The sequence below is a fragment of the Platalea leucorodia genome, assembly GCF_965183815.1.
Source record: "Platalea leucorodia genome assembly, chromosome: 6".
Classification (NCBI taxonomy): Eukaryota; Metazoa; Chordata; class Aves; order Pelecaniformes; family Threskiornithidae; genus Platalea; species Platalea leucorodia.
Window position 1 is genome coordinate 15,307,673 of NC_138828.1, and position 13,100 is coordinate 15,320,772.

At 39.5% G+C, this 13,100-nt stretch overlaps 1 protein-coding gene across 4 annotated transcripts in view; it reads left to right on the forward strand.

Annotated features, from left to right (window-relative positions):
* Window positions 1–13,100, forward strand: part of GAB1 (GRB2 associated binding protein 1) — a 102,173-nt gene that overhangs the window by 62,350 nt on the left and 26,723 nt on the right. For all 4 annotated transcript variants that reach the window (XM_082316273.1, XM_082316271.1, XM_082316274.1 and 1 more), the window contains exon 3: window positions 7,762–7,975. In XM_082316273.1, coding sequence (XP_082172399.1) covers window positions 7,762–7,975 — 214 coding nt within the window. The remainder of the gene's footprint in view (window positions 1–7,761; window positions 7,976–13,100) is intronic.

Sequence of the window (13,100 nt, forward strand, 5' to 3'; positions counted from 1 at the left end):
ACATGTTACTTGCATGTATTCATTTGAATAAAGATAGCAATAACAAAGTAAACCAGAAGACATAACAAAGTAAAGCAGAAGAAAAAAAGAAAAGGGAAGAACAAGACATTGAAATCTACAATTACATTTACACAAATAATTACATGTGGTAAAGTTTCTGTCATCATAAGGACCATCCTTTGAAAGAGCTGCAACTTGCTTCACACACAACGCTTGCAAAGTTTGCAGTAGTTCTGTTCAGGCAGCTGCTATCTGGTATATGCCTCTCATGCCTTCTGCATTTTGAACAGTTAAAATTATTTTCAGATAACTATTTTTTTTAATTGTGTTCTGATAACGCATGCACTGCAGGTTGATCATAGCCTGGGTGCAATATCAGTGACTGGCAGGGTGAACATATCTCCACCTTCCAAATCCTGACTCCTTGAATTCTCTCTCGTGCCGTGTGGTCAGGCGTCACTGCTGCTACGCTGTGTTGGGGATCTCCCTATCAAATCAGGATACCCCTGTGCTGCCTGTAATACAAGCGTAGAACAGAAAACAGGCTCTGCCACTAAGAACTTACTATATGCAGTGAGAGACATCAGCATAGGAGCAGAGGCATGGGAAGAAGTGAAAGCAAATAAGGTGGTTTTGACCATTGTAACAGATACATGGTCCTAGTGCTTCAGCTGTTGAACTGTTGTTGAGCTCTGGGATTTCTGAGAAGAAATTTTCAGGGGGTCTTTGATAAATAAATAGTGGGCTTTAGAGGTGTTTAGGGTGCCCTTCCTGCATGAAGGGTCCACCTTTAAGAAATAAAAAATGTTGTCCTTTGACCGCTTTAACAAGTAGATGATAGAGACTGGCACACTTGGCAAATCAAAATCACCATCTCGGTAACATACGATGAATATTAGAGACCTTGGTCATGAAAGGGCTCAAAAGTGAGGAGAAATAGCATGAGCTTTTAGATGAAGGAAGGGAGGCTCTGGAGGAGCATAGGGAGAAGTGCAATGACAGAGTAAACCAGCTTAAAAAAAGCCTTTGCAACAAAGTTGCGCCACAGAGGTGATGTACTTAATGACAAGTTGAGATTTTTTTGTATGTCATGGATGTGATTAACTAGAAAGAAAGTCAGCTCAAAGATGACATGCCAGATGAGTGACTAGTGACCTGGAGTGCAGTAAAGAATAACATGAAAGGACCAAGTTAAGCATTAGGAGAGAAACGCTCCGGATAAGGATTGTGGGTCTGTTGTCTTAGAAGTAAGGCAGTAGGTTTAGCGGGAATAGTGGCACAAGGGCATCTCTTGTTGTGGAGGCTTTTTTGGTTGCTTGCTTTGAGGAGGTGAAGGTGGGGGATAATGGCCACTGAGATATACAAACATGATTTTTTTTTTTTTTTTTTTGAGGGTGGAATTGCTAAGAGGAAGGTGAGGATAGACTGTGGAGGAGGCTGTTAGAGTTGCAAGATTTCCTCTGGCAAAATTGCAGAGGAATAATAAAATTAGAAGAAGTGGGACCAGAGAAGGACCTGAGATTTGGCATAGCAGGTTTGGTAGACGTGGTAGCTAAAGAGCTTCATAAAGGGATACAAAGCTGAGAATTGTTGCCCGTTATCCAAAGGAGAAAGAGAAGACTAAGATGTCTTCAACTTCAGGTGATACAGCTAAGTGAGGAGATGATGCATAGAGCACAAAATCTGTGGCAGTAGGTCTTCCCTTACAAGTATGTGAAGAAAAAATACATATATTAAAAAGGTATGTTTTACTATCAGGAGTGTGGTCAGAATCTTAATCTTGAGTGTTTGGAGTTATTCTCTTAAGCTGCCAGCTGCATGTGACAAAAATTCATATGGAAGGTGATTCTACTCTTCCTTGAGGAAAAATAAACTGAATCTAATATGCCTAGGTAATTAACTTAATTTTCCATGGTTCCTGCTGGACACCTTTTGTGGCATTAACATCACCTGATGAGTTGCTAGCAGAGGATTGCAAGAGGGTAGATTGGAAAACTGTTCTGCAGATTGCTAGTTCTCAAGTCACGAGGTGCTGTGAGGCAGTACGTGCAGCGCTGAAAACCTCTCTGAAGCACGGAGGTGCCTATGGTTCCAGACAGCGTGCTGCAGCCCCAGCTGGGCAAACTCACCATGTGGCTAGAGCAGCCTGCTCTGCTGAGGAGGGCTCTGGGCCTTTCTAGTGAAGAAAAAACCCCAAATGTCTTAATGTGGTGGGCTGTACTGTTTCTTTTCACAAACACCTACAGAAGTTAGTCTATAACAGGACTCCTTGATTATTTTTCCTGCGTCACCCAGCCTGTGTACCATCTGAAGATGGAGAGAACAGGCTACAGATGTTTCTTTTTTTTCCTCCTTTTGAATAGTCTTCAAAAGAAAATTGCAGGTGGAGAGGGGGAAGAAATTCTGAGTGGAAATGCTTTTGGTGTTTTCAAATTTTAAATGGGTAACGAAAAGTGCAGCTTAAAATTACATATGAACTGCAGATAGTAAGTGCTAAATTTTAGACATGAGCTCTGAAAGCCAGAAACTTCAGCATGTGGTAGGAACTTAGAATCATAGAATCGCTTAGGTTGGAAAAGACCTCTAAGATCATCAAGTCCAACCGTTAACCTAGCACTGCCAAGTCCACTACTAAACCATGTCCCTATGCACCTCGTCTACATGTCTTTTAAAATTACTTGGAACAGTCAGTCATGTTGCTGGTTCAAATGCAGGAGACAGGGTTGTCCTGAGCATAATATACAATGAGCAACTGCTGAATTCTTCGATAGTGTTCTTTAAATAGGGTGTCATGTTTATCTTCAGAAAAAGAGAGATTCTTTGAGATTATATTAAACTAAGAATACAAACCTATGAAATGCACAGGAACTTTTTATTGAAGTATGTAAAAGGATTTTCTCTGGATATAGCAGAAAGGTTCAGAATTGAGGCTCGCTGCATAGATTTCGTATTGATTGTAAGGTGATCACTTATGCTGAAACCCAAACTAACATGTCCGTGCATCTTCTGGGCTGGATCTGGCTCACATCTCTTGAGTTAAGTATGCAAACAGAGCAAGTACTTGTTTCTTTGTGCCCGTCAGCGTACACATGCTTGCGCTCTGTGCGTGCACATGCACACATGTGGCCCTTTGATTCCAGGATCTTTCACTTGAGACCATGTAGGGGCTGACGCTATAGGAAACTCCAGCAGTGTATTTTGGGATGTATCTCATTACATTAGCAGCACAGATAATGACTTAACAGACTTAATTTAAAAAAAAAAAAAAAAGTCGTTTTAAGGACTAAAGTGAAGTTGTGTTTTTTTTATTATGGGTCCCACTGCTGTATCCGTAAATTTTTGTTCAAGGTTGTTACTCTTAATATTTTGTTGGCCATGGGTTGTTTTAATGATAACATTGGCATCATAGTAAATGGATTGAATGAAACATCTCGGAAGAATAGTAGAATCATGTGATTGCATATCTGTTGCTGATTCACTGTTACAATGGGAAAATCCCATTTCTATTTTAGTCCTTCTACCTACGATCTGCAAAGAATGCATTTTCTTACTTTGATTGCAATTTTGACATTTAAAGTGCTTGCTGTAATGAGGCTTCTGTGTTTTGTTCACTATGAGAACATTTCAAGTATTTACATAATTAGAATTTTAAGAGACTATATATCATAATGTAGACAACAATTTAATTTTTGCTCTTATTGAAAAAAAACAAACCAAAACACAAAACCAACCCTAAATGCAAACTCCTGCACTCAAATCTTCTAGATTGTTCATAAAGCACAGATATAGGAACATGTGGAATAAAGAAGCTTTATATAGTTAAGAAGGAAGAGAAGGCAGCCTTTTATTATTCTTGTTCAGAAAAATGTTCTTCTTACCTCATTAATTTTATGATTGTTTTATTAGTGAGGCAAATACATAAATGGTTATGAGAGGAAAAAATATAAATTCTAGCAAAGATGATGCCTGTAACTGCTCTTAACAAATGGACTGAGAAAAGATAAAGCTCTTGCCCTGTTTTGAGAAAGCTGCTTGTTCTAGCTGTACTGAATGCAGGAATTATAAAAACAAAATAGGATTCTTGTTACGCTCATTTGCATGTTAAATATTCTGGATGTTTTTCCAGCTCTCAGTTATTTCAAAGCAGTCAGAGTGTCTGAGCTCTGGGAACAAACCAAATGACTTACAGTGCTCTTTGGTGTGCAGATGACCCCTTCCCTAAAAATCTGCTAGTCCAAAGTGGAGCAAGTTGATGATTGTATTCTTTGAAATCATAATAGGCTGCTGGGAGAAACTCCTTCATATCAGCTTCTGAAGTACGTGGCTAAAGAGAACATCTGAGAGGGTACAGATAGGCAAACAGCAGTCATTTGCTCGGTGATGAAAGTCGTTAACATTACTGTTTTCTTCGTTGTCAAATTTGAAATAGCTTGAATGCGTAAAGCAAATAAAAAGTAGCCCAGCAGTGAAGTGCTTTAGAATAAGGTCAGTTGCTCTTTAAATCAGGCATTAGCCTACACTATTTAACACATACAAAATGCCTGTATGAGGATTAATTTCAGATCAGAAAGTTGGTATTTTAATCGTTTAGTGCTCTATCCACTGGGGAAAAAAAAAATCCCAACCAAACCACACAAAAAACCCCCACAACAGATCTGTAGGAGGACTCAGGGATTTTGTCAAGTGGTATCTATGTCAAAATAAATGAGGCAGCTCATCGTGAGGAAAGTATCCCTAACGATCCAGCAACATTAATCCTTGCCCAGAGAAGAGATCATGAACCTTCTGGACAGTAGGACAGTGTCACCTTTAATACTCAGTAACAATCAAAAGGCAAATGGCTAGGATAGGAACAGAATGAATTATTGTTATGTCTTGGTAAATCAATAAGTGTCTCCCAGAGCTTTTTTGTGCATTTTATGCAATAGTTAGTTTCCCTTCTCAGGAAGAAATTAGTAGAGCTAGGAAAGGTGAGGGTGAAGGGAAACCAGATCTGCAATGAAATGGCTTCTGTACCAAGAGAAATTAAGCAGCACTGACTCAGAAAAGCTGTGACAAAGTTGTGTAAAGTTGGGAATGAGGATTATGAATAGGAGGCCATTGTTCGCTGTTTCTCTGAAGATGGGAGCTGAAGGATATCAAGTGAAAGTATCAGGCAGCAGGTTTAAAATAAAAGGAAGTGTTTTTTCATTCCATACATAAGGTGTGGAGCTCACTGCCACAGGATGGTAGAAGAGGTCAAAAATATAAATGTACTCAAAAGGGGTAGGACAAATTCAGAGAAAACTTTGTGAGAGGCTGGTCAGCACAGACTGTGGATGCAGCCCCTGCAGTGGGGTGCCCCGGAGCTGCCGAGCCCCCGAAGCTGGGGGCAGCGTGGCAGGCTTGCCCGGCTGCTCCTGCTCAGTCTGGCTGCAACAGGCCACCATCAGAGATGGCAGCGTGGGCTTCAGAGACTACAGATCTGAGCCGGTATATTTAGCCTAATGGTCTCCACCACCTTGCTTCCTTTCACCAATTACAAGTTACAGCCAGCCTTTACCTTCTTTTTCTTTCTCTCACACACACGCTTTGTTCTTACTCCCCCAAGAAAGTAACACTTTCATTCTCCAAACTTGGTGGATACATTGGTCCTCTTTCAAGCTTCCTGATTTTATTTTTCCCTGGAAAGTTACCCTTGAGTCTTGTTACTCTTCCTGGGAACGCTAGTGCGTGGTTTGTTTAAATGCATCAGCCTCACGTAGGCATGCATCTTACTATGTACCTGTTGAGCTCTCCTGACTACCTGTGGTCTAATCGACACACCCATCTTCCCTGGAAGCTGCAGCGGTGTCCTGTTTGATTTCTTGTTTTCACCAAGCAGATCTAATGATAATGAAGGTCGTGTGTAGTCAGGGACAAGGAACAGGGGTGGGGATTATGGAACACCAAAGCCCTTGAGGATCTTGTCTGTAAGTGTGGCCAAAGAGTGAGAGCGTACCTGGCAGGAAACCTTTCTTCTCTGCTCGTACTCGTGCATAAACTTACTTGCATTCCTCAGTTCTGGAGGGGACAGGACAGAGAGCTGCTCGTCCTTTCTCCCAGTACCTCTTTTCCAGGAGCAAGAAAGACGTGCCTGTTAGATCCATTCAGGCACCTCTCTGTTCCTCCTATCGAACCCCAGCATTAGGGGAATGAAGAAATATCAGTAAGTGCTACAAATAGGCTCCTTCGAGCTCTTAAAATTCTTAAATAATAGAAAATTGTTTACATTTTAATATTTTAGCATGTGGTAAAGAAACCATTTTATTTTTGTGTGTGATCACAGGGTGCAGTCTGGTTTTGCCTTTGTTCTGCTAACTAGTTTGATGGATAGGTCAGGCACAACCTTTTATAAAAACTTTTTTTTAGGTTATCCTGCCGTTTTCAGGTAGGTTGAGTTGAGGAATTTTCATATACCTAGACTTCTTCCACCCACATGGGTGTGGTGGGATTTAATTTCTGAGCCTGTGTAAGTGCCATGGGAGTTCAAAGCAAGTACTGCTGTTCCTATTTCCACGTCTAAATCACTTGTACCTAGTGTACACAGAACTGGAAGCAGGAGGGCTATGTTCTGGTCTGCTCAGCTGGTTCTTCCCAGGATAGTGCTGGCAAGCAGAAGCTGGGTGAAGTACTTTGTAGTGCATCGGTGGCCTGTAAGCCTCACAGGAGCAGTCTGCATTGGATAATAATATGTTCGTTTAAACAATGCTAATAATCAGCGTCCATTCTTGGGATGTGCAAATTGGAATATACAATAAGTTGCCAGTACAAGGGAGCCTTGATAATTGAGGAACAATTTGCTTAATTATGTTGTTCTTAGTCAATGTATCATTAAAAGAATGAAAAAGTTAAATGATTGTTTAATGTTTGACAGTGTCAATATTTTCCAGTCTCACAGATAATTTAATAGTCAGGATACATGTATTTGGAAGGAAAAAAGAAGTTTCTCTAGAATATACATGAATCGGAAGTGTATAAGAATTATAAAGACAAGGTTATTTAGAAAACAAACAAACAAACCCCACACCCAACACAACGCCTCCCCTCTTCCCCCCAAAAAACCCCAAACCAAACAACAAGAACAAATCACAACTACTTCATTTATTGCACTAAAATAAAAAGTTGGGGTATGTAATGAGGGGCCTTAGTGGAACATGGTATCTGTTGTACTTCTGCATTATTTTTATAGTCGTAAGGGATCTTCCATTGCAAAAGCAGCATTTTTCCTGTTGCTTTTCCAATATTGAGAGAGGCCAGTTCTTGACTGGTGACTAATCTCAAATGTTGAAGTGACCTTGGTCAAAAAGGGATGAATATGTGCAACTGCTGACTCAGGTTACCATATTCAAGTAATAGCCTATGGGCCTTTGTCTGTTCTTGATTAAAACAACAGATTTGTGTTCTTAGCTGTCTTACTGCAGCTGTCAGCATCTTTGTTTTTTCTGTGACCAGAAAGACCAGGTTAAATAAGTCATTAAATAAGGCATAACCTCTGTTTCCAAGGCATACTTAAGAAATTGATTACAGTTTGAAACAATATAAAGAGATTATAAAGATTTATATATAAATATAAATACTCTGAAACAAATGTTAATTTCTAGCTGTTCTTATGTCCACTGATTTGACAGTTTTGAATTAAAACCTCTGACTTTTCTCATCCTCTGTTTAATAAATTTTTTTGGTAGTATTGTAAGACTATTTCTTCATTATAAAAAGAATGCATTGCTTCTATGTTTGCAGATGCTGTGAAGCCACCGGTCAGTTCTTTACAACCATCCGCTGAGTTACCCTTGCCCATCAACACTTCACCGCCTTCCATGCAAGCAGAATCTTCCCTACCTCCTCCTTATCAGCTTATTAACATCCCCCCACTGGAGTCTTCCTCTGGTCAAGAAGATCCTCAAGACTACCTACTGCTAATAAACTGTCAAAGTAAAAAGCCTGAACCTATGAGGTAAGTGACATTTTTTTTTTCTTAACAACACTGATTTGTATTACAGGCCAAGAATGTTTGTGCTAAAAGCACTTTTTTATTACCAAGTCATCAAACATTTGGATGCACGTAATCTGCGGGGGGAAGCTGCCTGTAACTTTTGTTTCTTTTCTTTCTATGCTTGAACTTTTTGCAGCAAGTCATTTGATCGGCACTAGACCCATATTGCGTTCTTCAAAAGTGTGGACAGCAATTGCCAGTATGAAGTATCTGATAAATGCAGTGATCCAAGCATTTCGTTGCGGCTTGGAGTGATGCATGGCAAAGAGCACAGAAGTGCCCTTTCTTTAGCCGCAAGCTGATGTGTTTAGGCCAGTCTAGGACCAGAAAAAGCTGGAGAAATTTAGCCTTTCTCCCTTTTGGTATTCGGTGCCCCAGTTTTGCCAGTTAAAGCTTTCATGGAAGGGATTCTGTAAAACATGCTGATATTTATTATCGCCTGCCAGGTTACCACATCACTGAATATAGCAGTCCTCAAATGGTATTTGTTGACTATTACTAACATGGTTCAGACCCTCAAGCAAGAGTAAAAGAGAATTATTTTATGGTAACTAAGAATGTAGCAGACTTAAACCACTCAGTTTCTGTATCCTGAATTTTAACTTTTTCCAAATAACAGATATTTAAAAACAAGCTCAGATAAGCCTTATTTCTTACTGAATAAAGAGTATCCACACAGTCAGTTCTCCAGAGAAGTGTGCAATAGGAAATTTTAAGGAAAGAATTGAGAACTTCTACTGAATTAAACGTATATTTATTTCTCCAACTGCTGCTTCTAACTTAAATAGATGTACAGCACCTCCTGCATAGGAGGATATGGTATTTATTTACCTGGGAAATATCGCTATGGTTTTTCAGAATGGATCATGGTGGCCATCCCTGGAGCAGGCTGCCCAGGGACTTAGTGGAATCTCCGTCCTCCAAGATTTAAAAAAAAACCCAACCACAAACAAACTTGACTGGACAAGCTCCTAAGGAGCCTCACCTATCTTTGAAGTTGGCTTTGCTTAGAGGTATTGGAAGAGCTGGACCAGATAATCTCCAGAGGTCCCTTCCAACCTTGAGTATTCTGTGGGAGAACCTTCTAAATCTCTCTGGCAAGCGTATTTTCTGCAGTAATTTAAAATAAAATCTGCTGGGGTGTTTCCAGAAAAATAACAAAACGTCACATTCTTTTTGTGATTGCAGACAAGTAAATGGAAGGCTGAGGAAAGCTTCCTTTGAAAGTGTTTGCATGAGTATTTCACATACTCCCTTAGGGCCATACCTTTTAGCGGCGGTGCCTTCTTCATCAGCACCTTGATGCTCTGCCAGTTTTACTTGTGCCATGTGCTCTCCGCTCCCTTGGCATTTTTATCTTGCTCTGTTGTGCCTGAGGAGTTTCCTGCTCCGTTTACTGATGATTACATGGTAGAAAAGTATCCACCCTTTACAGTCTTCCTTATAAAACGGAGGAATGAGCCTACAGTTCCCCCAGAATATGGAATCTGCAGGTTACAGGCAGCATGGCGTGCCCCAAAGCCTCCTGCAAGAGAAGGGGAAACCCATTGTCTACTTTCTCAGAGTTAAAGATTTCAATGTTTAGTGATGTTTAGAAGCTGATGGTGCCCGAGAGGTATGCCACTGTTCCTGCCAAAAGCTATCAAAAAGTTTGGTATTGTTTCCAGAACGGTTTGGCAGAGAAATCTTGACTTTTCATTTCAGCACCCTGGCTCATCAGAAATGTTGTCTGAGCATCCCTTTGCTTCTGTGAGGGATGGGCACAGAGTGGATTTCTACCACCACCACATGAAGCGTGTTTTTAGAAATGATCAAGATTGGGTTGTGTAAATGACTTTGACCTGACTTCCACAGCTGTGTGATGTGTGGGTTAAGTAGAGGGATTAAAGTCTGAGGAGACCATAAAAGGGGACACACAACGCAGCAAGGTATAGAGTCCATGAATAGCCTGCAAAATTTCTTGAGGAAGACACTGGTGACACAGGAGAGAAGGTATTTGGGTGTTGGGGAAGACAGAAGATCTAATGGACATAAAATGCTGAGAAAGAACTGAACAAAGTCTTTGGGAGTGTAGAGATTGTTTAAATAAATGATGTTTTTATAAGAATATTTGAAGACAGCAAAACATTGGCATTGTGATTACTTGGAAATTATATGGGCTTAGTGTATTATATTTAACTAAATTCATTAAATAGCTATGTCCTTTTATTAAGAAGGCTGTAATAATGAATATTCAGAATAATAGTTATGCTGCAGTTTCAGTTCCACTTCCACCTAAAAGGACTGCTTATGTTGCATGTCTGGTACAGTAGGTATTCTGCTGGATTTGGGCCGGACTATAGAGGATATAGACCTTTTCCTATGAAATTAGAGCTTTGTGTATCTGTGTAGCATTTTACTAAGATGATCAGTTAGAGGTCACTCTGTGCACTACCCCAGTCCACGTCCTTACAGGTGAAGAAAAAAATGAAATGACTGCATCATTTTCCTATTAATTTCCAGACATGTATTTCATACAACCTTTTTTTCCTTAGCGTTAAGTGCAAAGCTTAATAGATGTAATTAAATAGACAAGTATTGTTACTTGAATGGCTTATTTCTTTGACGTTTTCCCTTTAAACTTTAAAGTTGCTGATATGCAGAGGGAACATTTTGTGTTCTAATTTTGTATGTTACTTTATAGATAATCTGGGAAGCACCAAATTTTATTTCAAGGCTTTGGGGTTCTTTTCTGGGTAATGTGGGTAACTGGAAAACATAGAGGAAGTATCTGAGCTGCGTCTTTGAAATTTTTAAGAATTGCGGTGTTTCAGAACTAACCGATAATTTTTGAAATGCTTCATTACGGTGTCATGCAATGCGCCACGTACTGTTGTGAGAACATCTTGGATGCAGCATGCTGTATTTTGTCTAAAATAGTTTTATGCTCTGATCACTGTTGACTTGAGAAAGAGCATTGTTTGACTGTAGCATTTAGTGAGATTTTAAGGTTCATGTTTGGATCCTAAATAAGATAATGCAGCCAAAGACTGTTTCCAAAGCCCTTATTGTTCTGGCTCATTCAAGAGGTATATTGAAATACTAAACGCTGTCTCCCTCATCTTTCCTATATTTATGAACCAGCCAAGGGTCACCCTTTCTCTCGGAAGAAGGGCAGGAATACCTGCTATTAGAAGATTTTGAAAGTAAAAAGATTCCACTGCAGTGAGTGCACAGTAGCCATTCTTGGAACGCGTGTGAGAAATTAATCACAGAGCCATTAACTTGCCTGAAAATAGTGTTTGTTTGAGATGCGTCTTGCATGGTGTTCTGTGAGTTTTAACAGAAAAATTATGTAACTTTGGCTTCCATTTTCTGAAAATAGAGCTGGTTTTATTTCTTTATTTATTTATCTATCCACATTTTTACTGTGCTTGCTGTTTCTGTCCCAGATTGCTGGCACACATGAGCAGTTTTGCTGCCGCTTTGTTCATAGTATTCTGTTTAATCGGTCATATCGATTCCTGCAGATGGGAAAAGAATCAGCTCGAAAGGATGAGTGGTCAAGGCAGATTGAATACAGCGTATTCAAAAATGGGATGATTACCCCTCAGACTAAAACACTTTTAAAACTTTTTTCCTGGGTCTCTGTCAACAAGTAGTTTTTAGTACATGGAGGCAGGCTTCTTACTGGGCTGCCCCCGCCTCAATACCCCACTTCTTCTCTGTGCATCTTTATGTCCAGTCCCTGTAGATCAGCAGGCTGTACAGTTATCTCTTCTTGATATGTGGAAGGAGATGTCCAACCCTAGCACCGAGTAAGGAATAGTTTGGCCACTTAGCATGATTTGCAGATATGTGATGCCCGTATGTGATAACACTGAATTCATGTCGCAGTCATCCTCTGCTTATAAATAGAGTGAGGAGTTTTTATTGTGTTATATCCAACTTTGCCATGATTTTAAACTGAGGTGTTAATACTTAATAACTGATTGTTAATGGAATATTTAAGCCAATTGATTTTTTTTGTTGAGCTGTTCTGAAGTGCATGGGAAAAATTAAAATTTTCAGGTAATTTTCTTAAGTGCAGAAGTCATCAAGCATCCTGCATCTGAAATCCTTTAAAAAAAAAAAAAAAAAAAAAAAAAAGCAGGAGTAAAGGCTGTCCCTGAACTCTAGTCCTAACCTAAATTTCCTTGAGGTAACATGAATCAACTATGCATTGTAGATTTTCAAAATTGTATGTGGTGTTCTTATGATCAGTGGTTAATATTGACTTTTGAAAACTAGTTAAACTTCAGAGGCTGAATTCCCTGTCTTCGTTTTGGCATAAACTGCTTTCTTGGCCTGTGTCTCAGACTGTCTTCAAACTTTCGATCTTGCAAAATCAGATTGCTTACAACCCATTCATATTTTGAAAACTATTTCAATAGGCTAAGAAGTTGATTCCAAAAGATTACTTTTTAAAAACATGAAGTAAATCAGAAATGCCCTCTTATAATGAGAAATTTGTGAGAAAGTTGTGGCCATCAGCTAAGCAAATGACAGGCCTGGCTGCCTCATGTGTCCTGATTTTTGAAAGTCTTCTGTTTTCGCAAGTGCTTGTGGTCAAGAAAGACGCAGCAGCATTCACTTAGACCCAGAAAAACTCTAAATTTAAAAATGATAGCATTTGTTGCTTACATATGATGGGTAATCCTTAAGCCCTGGCATTGTACGTGTGCTGCTGTTGCATTTTGAGCTTTGGTTATATACTCCTGCATGTTTTTGTAAGATAAATACAGTCTTTATGTTTTATTTCTGTAGTTTTGGATTTTTTTTTTTCATTTAAAAGTATATGCTAGTGAACTGGAACTAATAATTTTGGTTCTGCAATTGATTGTCAGTGTCCAGCTTCTCTAGACTGCCCACTTTATTTTTATAGCATATAAAATACAGATCACAATCCTTGCCATACTTGCTCATGTAAAACACATGTGACTTTTGCTGGGACTTTAATCCGAATGAATACCACAGAACTAGAAAAGCACATCTAGAAAGTGAGGAACTCCTGAATGAATCCTTTGAGTAAAGAGCAAGGGCTGCAGCAGGGGCTAAGCTCAGAGTG